General features: G+C 43.0%; 1 protein-coding gene across 3 annotated transcripts; it reads left to right on the top strand.

The window, feature by feature from the left end:
- The first annotated feature begins 1,943 nt into the window (after nucleotides 1-1,943).
- On the top strand, nucleotides 1,944-5,285 carry LOC130721010 (uncharacterized). 3 transcript variants are annotated; one of them, XR_009013319.1, is made up of 4 exons: nucleotides 1,946-2,436; nucleotides 3,004-4,038; nucleotides 4,121-4,878; nucleotides 4,972-5,285. XR_009013319.1 is itself a non-coding variant. In XM_057571733.1 (2 exons), exon 2 carries the CDS (start codon nucleotides 3,007-3,009, stop codon nucleotides 3,994-3,996), a length of 990 nt encoding a protein of 329 aa, XP_057427716.1. In that variant the 5' UTR covers nucleotides 1,944-2,436; nucleotides 3,004-3,006; the 3' UTR covers nucleotides 3,997-4,104. The 3 variants fall into 3 exon arrangements, 1 of the variants encoding a protein (XP_057427716.1); XR_009013320.1 differs by lacking the exon at nucleotides 1,946-2,436 and having other exon boundaries at nucleotides 2,514-4,038; XM_057571733.1 differs by lacking the exons at nucleotides 4,121-4,878; nucleotides 4,972-5,285 and having other exon boundaries at nucleotides 1,944-2,436; nucleotides 3,004-4,104.
- Nucleotides 5,286-9,181: the final 3,896 nt, after the last annotated feature.

Consider the following 9,181-nt stretch of genomic DNA (forward strand, 5'->3'; position numbering starts at 1 on the left):
AAAAAACTCTTTTTCTACAATAAGCTAATCGGCTCTTTCACTAGTTTGCCAAAAAAAATACTATTTTAATAAAATCCACCTCTATTTTTTTAAGCCAAAAAATCATTAAAAAATTTACAAGGGCATACCCATTTAAAAAACTAACATTCTTTTTTTAGTAAAAAAAAAACATTCTAGATACAAAAAATGTTTATACTTATTAACAATACTTCCTTGTTTTTTTCATTCTTTTGCTGCTACCATTTTTGTTTTTGGGCTAGCAAGCCCAATCCTTTTTTTTTAGTTATAAAAATAATAATAATAATAATAAAGGGACAAAATTGGGTGTTGACAGTGATTAACAAATAAATCCAACTAATTACATTAGTCGAGTTTAAGTCATCGGGTCGATCCAAACCAATTAACATCCCTAGTGAATTGTGTGAGACGAAGTGGTGTGGCGGTGTTCAAATTTATAAGTTGACAATAACCTCTTGAAATAAAAAACAATGAAAAAAATAAACTGAATTTCTTTTTATTTCAATTTTTTTAGAAATAAAAACTATACCAATAAGTAAATGAATATCTTTTTCTCAAACAAATTTTTTAGTTCTTTGAGGATGAAGAGATGATGTTTTCAGGCCTTATAATGGTTTTTTCGTCGTATTTGGGATCACATGCCACAATTCTTTTCTAGAAGTTTCTCTTGTTGGTCGCATTTTATATATAGATGATGAGGAACTAGAAGGTGAGGTGCTTCTGTCCCTCAGGGGTTGTGGTCGTGTTGGAAGTAAAGTTATGGCTTCAACAACTTGTGGTTGCTCGTTTTCCCTCCTTCTAACGTCAACTTTACTATTGTGGGGAAGATGTGATTTTCAAGCTTACTTTGTTTTGTTCACCATGAAATTCCCCTCAGTGGTGTGCTTGCGAGGTTGTTGGACGTTGACCCTTCCTCTCTTGCTTTGGGGCAAACCATGCTCCTGGGTTTGTGGAGGGGCTCAATGTTTCACATCAAAAGGTTGCTTCTTGCTCATGCCATGATGGTGGTTGTTTCACTGTAAGCGTGGAGGACCCTTGTGATGCGTCGTTATCATTCGCTTCTAAGCCCTGAGGTCGATGAAAAAACTCCAAGACGTAAAGGAAGACCCAAAAAAAGTTGAGGAGAAGCAGAAAAAAGAAGGGGTGTGTTAAGGTTTTGAAGAGGAAGTGAAAGTAGATATTGGACCTGAAGGGAGGCAGTTGATACTTTTGCAGCGGAGCTTTCAGAGCCTCAAGGTGTTCAGACTAGATCGCAGAGTGTCATTTTGATAAGGATACATTTATGTATGGTGTATGATTGTATAATTTTGTTGTTCTAAACCGAATTGAAGCCCAGATTAATGTCTGGATGTATTCTTACAAATGGAGGCGGGTGTTTTTTTTTTATTTTATTTTGCTGAAGAGGTCATTGATGCTCTTGATGTTTTCCACAAAGGAAGTGTCCTTTTCTATCGTACTTGTTGTTTGTGGGCTATTTTGTATTGAGGCTTTTTGGTTGTGTGCTTCGTTTTTGTGTTTTCTCTTTTCGCGGACCGTGACTTGTCTCGCTCTTGTGTAAGGACCATAACTAGTAATTTCTTAAACAATAGGGATTGAGTTCTACTTTTCCTCTGGAGACAAAACGTTTTCAAAAACAGAGAGGAAAACTTTATTTAACCCTAAAATAAAATAAAAACCATAGCAAAGTAGAAGAAATTATTTTCTTAAGAAAAAAGCCTCTTGAGTTTATTTTTTCTTTCCCCAAAAACAAGGAGTGAGGGTTTACAGTACACAACGCTATAGGTGGAGTTGTCTTGCCTTTGACAATCGCAGAACCCCAGCAATTGCCTCCGGCGCTGGTAAGTATCACCACCACCGTCCACCAGTCCACCGGCTCCTCTGCCGCTCTGCTTCTCCTTTTTCTTTGAGGGTTACTGGGTAAGGTAAGGTGTCTATTTTTTCCCCCTAATTCTTGTCCATTCTCTTTCAGAATCAGAGGGTTTCTGAAAATCCATGATTGATTGATAATTTGATATATTTCACCCATGTTCAACTTGAGGGGATGAAAAACTAATTGAGTTAGTGTAGCTTCTCGGGGGTTGAGCGTTGGGTGTTGGGATGGTGCGCGTGAGTACGGGAATTAGATTTCCCACCCCTGGGTTTAGAATTGCCACCCCATTTAAAAGTGGGGAAAAACCAATATTGCCCCTCCGTGTTTTAGTCCGAATGTATAACATTCGGACTCCTCCGAATTTTCAAATGTCGGACTCAGTTAATAATAGAACAAAACTATCAATTCAGATTCACATTTGTAACGGGACAGAACATCAACTCTCGGACTGGTTCAGGAGAAGCGACCCAGAGGCACCCAAATCGACCTACACATCACGACCAAAAGCAACCAAGAATCATCTGTGATTCAAAACCGACCACACTGAGGTAATTTGTTGGAATCCACGACCAAGAATCATTTGTATTTTGAATCATGTGTATTTTGATGAGTTGGTGTTGTGATTTCAAATTTAGGGTTTCAAATTTAGGTATTTCAGATTAGGTTAGGTTTCGAATCCCTTTTTATGAGTTGATTTGGTGAAATTTCATTCCTATTGTGATTTCTGGGGTATATGGGGTTCTGAGGTGCGAATTTGGGGATATTCGTACTCCGAATCTTGAAGATTCGGACTGGTTCAGGACTTCAAGATTCGGACTGGTTCAGGACTTCAAGATTCGGACTTGAGAGATTCAGTACTGTCTCTCCTATTGCTTCTGTTATTGTTTTTCATGATAAGATGAATGGGGTGAAGATAATTTCCATGCTTTTGGCTATCTTAGGGTAGTGGTTAAGGACATAACCAACTTGAGATTTCACATTTGAATTTCATAACATTATTTGAATTGTATTGAAATTTCATAACATTAGTTTACTGTGTATACTTGTGGATTGCTTCAACTAGTTAGTTACTCATTACATAGCTATTAATCTGTTTTCCTTATTTTTTCTGATAGATTATGGCGAGGACAAAGCAAACTAAGAGGGTATCGTCTGAAGAGTTGGCCGATCGTCGTGCCTATCTCCACGCTTCTCATAGGCGAGGTGATCATGATACAGATGTGTCGACTTCTCGGAAGCGGGCTAGGAAGGGTGCTAGGAAGGGGACTCCGAAGGCGACCACTGAGGTTCCTGCCCCTGCTACTGAGGTTCCTGCTACTCAGGTTCCTGATACTAAGGTTCCTGCCCCTGCTACTGAGGTTCTTGCTACTCAGGTTCCTGCTACTGAGGTTCCTGCTCTCTCGACGCCTGAGGTTACTGCTACTGAGGTTTCTCCTCAGTCGACGCCTGAGGTTACCGCCCACGATACTATTGAGCCTTCCACCTCTTCACTTGATATTGATGCAGTTGAGGAGTCGGAGTCGGGGTCGGAGTCGGGGTCTGAGTCTGAGATTGAGGGTGAGGATGTAGAGGTAGAGGATCCGAATATGCCGCCACTCCAGAGAGATCCACCGTTTCCTGGTGGGCCGGTTGAGTTGTCACTTCTGCAGCATTACCCGGATCACATAGCGCCGTGGACGTGGCATACCCTACTAGGCACCACTGACCCTCGTTATTCTGAGCGAGGTGATTTGAGGCTTGCCACTGCTGGTACGAAGCTCGGGCTGATGACGTGTGAGGGGGACAATTACAGGGAGGTCCGCTTGATTGTGGAGAGGAGCGGACTGTATCCACTGGTCAGGTGCAGCTATGTAGAGACGGATCCAGGGCTTATATCGGCCCTTGTGGAGAGGTGGCACGAGGAGACTAGTAGTTTCCACATGCCATTTGGGGAGATGACTGTCACCCTTGACGACGTCTCCGCTCTTCTTCACATCCCGGTTGGTGGGAGATTCTACACTCCAGGAGTGGCCTCGAGATATGATGTGGCAGAGACCTGCGCTTTGCTGTTAGGGGGGATGCAGATTTGTACATGGCTGAGTTTGATAGGCTTAGGGGTCCGACTATGAGGTTCAGCTTCTTGCGAGACCTTTACCCGAAAGCTGTTGCAGGTTTGTTTCATTCATTATCTGAACTTTTTCCAACTATTATTTATATTTACTTAATCATAATTGGTATTACATTGTAATGTAGAGGGGCGGTACGAGCATGCAGCCAGGATGTACCTGATGCATCTTGTTGGCGCGACATTGTTCGCCGACAAGAGTGGGGGGCACTCATTCTCCGCCCGTTGGATAGGCATGCTACAGGATCTTGAGCGGGTGTCGGAGTTCGCGTGGGGCGCCATGGCCCTTGCCACGTTGTACGACCAGCTTGGACAGTCTTCTCGCAGCGGGGTCAAACAGATGGGCGGTTACACTTCCCTGTTGATGGCCTGGGTCTTTGAGCACTTTCCAGACAGGCTCGTTCGCCGGTATGCGAACCCGGCTTACACAGAGGACCAGCCCAGAGCTCGTAGGTGGACAGAGTCACGGTCGGGGCATGCTAGGCTTGACGAGAGGCGAGTACTACTTGATGAGTTGACGGCCGACGACGTCACTTGGACTCCATATGAGGCCCACAGGGAATGGCGACAGCGGGATGAGAGGGCTTTGTTCTCAGGCTACATTCGGTGTCCCTATCCCCCTGCTGTGCGACCTCATCTTCCGGAGCGGGTCATGTGACAGTTTGGGTATATACAGACGATCCCGCGCCACCCTAGTGAGATGGATAGATCTCCCGCAGCTGAGGCTGTTGATGCGGCATTCGCAGGTTATGTGCAGTACATGTTCCCTGAGGGCGACCCTGCTATAGAGGAGGGACAGGCTGTGGGCGGTTACATGGATTGGTACGCTAGAGTGTCTCATTGTTTCATCATACCGGATGAGAGGAGGATTGATCTCAGTGCCGTGGTGAATTTTAAATTTTATTTCTATTTTCTTTATGCACTTGTGGTTTTCTGTATGTGATTTACTAACAGCGTTTTTTTTATTATTTACTTTCAGGCTGCTTTGCGTAGGGCTTTAGAAGTCCTTGAGTTGTCACTTGAGGTGGATGATGCTTTGCTGCCAGGCACACAGGCCCGCGCTTTAACGGAGAGAGCACTTCGCATCCTCCAGGACTTGGCTGGGACACAGGGCATTGCTTACGCTGCTGGGAGAGGAGGTCTGGGAGCAGGTGGCCGAGTAGGTGGCCGAGCAGGTGGCCGAGCCGGCGGCCGAGCAGGTGGCCGGGAGGGCGGCAGGGCAGCAGGTGGCCGGGAGGGCGGCAGGGCAGGAGCCAGGGGAGGTCGTAGGGGTAGGGGAGGTCGTCGGGGTAGGGGACAGTAGGGGACATTAGTTGTATGAGCATTTTGTTGACATTACTATTATGATATTAGGGGACTATGTATTTTGCACTACTATTTCGGATTAGTATGAGTTTTATCTTCACTTTAACGTATATTTTTTTTTTATTTTTCACTTTTACCCTAAACCCTAATAATTTGTGAGCTTTATCTTCACTTTAACATTTTTTTTTCTTTTTCACTTTTATAATCAACCCTAATAATTTTAAAAATCAATAACTTTTATAACCAACCCTAATAATCAACCCTTGTAATGGAAACCAAAACCTGGCACTCAACAACACAAACCCTTGTAATGAAGTTTAATCTTCAAGATATAATCCGAAACTTCAACCTTCGGATCAGTATGAAACTTCATCCTTCGGATTAGTATGAAACTTCAACTTCCGGACACCTCTGACAGATTCTACCACCTTTTTCAGCACCATTACTCCATAGCTTCACCTACCTCACCACCATTATGGCCTGCATAAACTCCTCAACCACCAAACCACCCCCCATTACATTTCACTTCTGATCACCCTCACTCCCTCACTTCCTCTTTTCTTACTACCCCTCAACCCCCCACCACCATCATTGCACCACCAACAACAACCTTCATGCACCACCAACAACAACCTTCATCAACCAGCACCACCTTGGTATGTATCATTGCATCCATTATAATTTGCCAATAATATACGTTTGTTTATATTTTCTACCATTTAAATTTCTCTTCATTTTTTGCCACCACCATCACTTCAACTTTTCTGCCTCGACATAAATCCGAATGTTCAAGTCTCGGATTAGTACGAAAGTTATAGTCTCGGATTAGTACGAGAGTTATAGTCTCGGATTAGTACGAATGTTCATTATACGGACTGTTAACCAGTGGCAGATTGGTTTATGCAGGCAGTATGACGAGCACATTTTTCTATGATGATGAAATGCTGCTTCTAAAACAAGATAATGATGTCAGTGAAGGAATGTTGCTTCAACAACAAGATAATGTTCAGCCTATAAGTGTGGATACCACTCATTTATGGTCGACCGATCAGGTATTCATTGCGTATACCATAATGACATTATTGTTTAGTGATGCTTGAATTGATTACTAATTTTAAAATGATATGTTACCACTGTACAGATATTTGAAACTGTTGATGACCTTAAACAATGGGCTAAGAATGTTGGGAAGGACAATGGATATGCGATTGTGACTGGAAGGTCTGATTATTCCAGAAAAGGTGGAAATATGTATATTGTTCTGCGGTGCTCGAAGCATGGTGTGTACATCCCGTACAAGGACCCTAAGTCCTTCAAGTACAACTCCACCGGATCACAAAAATGTGATTGTCCTTTTAAACTTAAAGGACGACCTACGGAGGGTGATAAAAATTGGTGGCTGAAAGTGTTGGAAGGGGTACACAACCATGAACCAGCTAGATCTTTGGTTGACCATTCCTATGCTGGTCGACTAACAGAAGAAGAGAAGGTTCAAGTCGACAGCATGAATAACAATTGGGTCCCACCGAGACACATGTTGGCCACTTTGAAGGAAAATAATCCGGGTAACTTGTCTACCATCACTCAAGTGTATAATCGCATCAAAAAAGTTAAAGAATTAGACCGCGGGCCACTTACAGAGATGCAATATTTGCTGAAGAAGTTGGCAGAAGCCAACTATGTTCACTTTGAAAGACATGAAGAAGATTCGGGTGTCATTATGGAACTTTTCTGGGCTCATCCTAATGCTATTAAACTCTTCAACACATTCCCTCACGTGGTAATCATGGATTGCACATACAAGACAAACAAATTTCAAATTCCATTGCTTGAAATGGTTGGCCTCACTTCTACTGGTCTGACTTACTCCATTGCATTTTGCTACATGACTCGTGAGCGCACACCTGACTATGTTTGGGCCTTGGAGTGCATGAAATCTCTACTTGCTGACCCTGCCCGATTACCTGGAGTGATTGTGACTGATAGGGAATTGGCTTTACTCAGTGCTGTTCGGAATATTTTTCCTGAGGCTACCCATTTACTATGCCTATTCCACATAAACAAGAATGTTGAGGCAAAGTGCAAATTGTGGGTTGACACAACGGATTTTAAAGCCTTAGTGATGCAAAAGTGGAATGAAGTGGTATATGCGGAAACAACTACACAATTTGAGGAGGAATGGAGCGACATGTGTGATATGTGTAAGGATCATCCAAGGTTCACATCGTACATTTATGACACTTGGTTGGTTTACAAGGAGAAATTTGTGAAGGCATGGACAAACAGAGTGAAGCATTTTGGAACGACAACAAGTAACAGGTACTACGCACATGCAATCTTGATAGACTTGCTTCATTTGATAGAATTGATTCACTTGATAGGCTTGTTTCATTTTTTGTATGCATTTGATAGACTTGTTTCATTTGATAGAATTGATTCATTTGATAGGCTTGTTTCATTTTTTGTATGCATTTGATAGGCTTGATAGACTAGCTTCATGTTTGTATGCAGGGCTGAAAGTGCACATGCAAGCTTGAAGAAGATGCTTAGGAACGGCAAGGGTAACCTGTGCGATTCATGGGAAGCAATTGATAGGTTGACCATTGTACGCCACAATGCAATACAAGCATCGTTTGAGCGCAGTATTAACATTGTAGAGCACCGTTTCAAGTCTCCAATGTATAAGAATATGAGAGGATTCGTTGCTAAACATGCACTTCACCTAATGTATGATGAACAAAACAGATTTTGGGGTCATGGTGAGAAATGCGGTTGCGTGATGAAAGTCACTCATGGACTACCTTGCGCTTGTGCACTTCAGAGTATGGCCTCAATTCCGTATGCAGCAGTTGATCCATTCTGGAAGATACTTTCTTGGGAACAAGTGCCTGTTGTGGAGAGTCAAACCTCAAACAGTGGATGCATGCCGCTAGAGATTGAGGCTTTGTGGGCTCATTTCAATACCTTGGATGATGCGGGCCAAAGTATGCTGAGAAGGAAGCTTAAAGAGCTTTATTGCCCTCAAATCAGTTCATTGTGTCCTCCTGAAGTGAAGATAAAGCACAATCAATCGTCCAAGGAGAGGAAAACCAAACCTCCAGAGGTCAATCAATAGGATCCACCCAGCGTGACCTTTCACATTGGGAACATGTTGACAATCAGACCAAAGAACAAGAATCGAAAGCTAGCAAGAGGAAACCTAGGCTCACCAAAACTCCTAAAAACAACTCCAACATCGCAAGCTCCTAAGTCAAAGAACAAGAAGGCTATGACGGCCACCGGCTCCAAAATCTACTTACCGGAGTTGCCATCTTTTTTATGGCCATATATACATGAAGTGATAGATGTTGTCGGGGATGGTAATTGTGGATACAGAGTCGTCGCTGCATTGCTGGACCTTCAGAACGGTCAGGACGGTTGGCCTCGGTTAGGGAAGAGCTGATTGTAGAACTCACACTCTATGAGAAACACTATACACGCATGTGGGTTATGATGTGGTACAAGCCATGCACAATCGTCTCACTCTCCCTCCTGATGGTAGAGCCACTAAAGCCAAATGGATGCATCTACCGGAGATGGGGTACCTTATTGCTAACCGGTTTCGGGTGGTTTTCATCTCCATCTCGTTAAAATCTAGTTACACTTACCTTCCGATGAGAGGAGGCGCCCCACCGTTAGAACATCCTGTCATAGCTATTGGTCATGTGACCAATCACTTTGTACAGGTATATCCTCAATTAAATACATATCTTCTTTTTTATTAATACACTCTCTTGTCACGTTAAACAATTTATATTGAAATATATCTAATTTTACTACTATACTCTTAAATGTAGCTGAAGTTGGTGTCTGGACATCCTATGCCGCCAATTGCTCCCCAATGG

This window comes from Lotus japonicus, chromosome 5 (genome assembly GCF_012489685.1).
Source record: "Lotus japonicus ecotype B-129 chromosome 5, LjGifu_v1.2".
Classification (NCBI taxonomy): Eukaryota; Viridiplantae; Streptophyta; class Magnoliopsida; order Fabales; family Fabaceae; genus Lotus; species Lotus japonicus.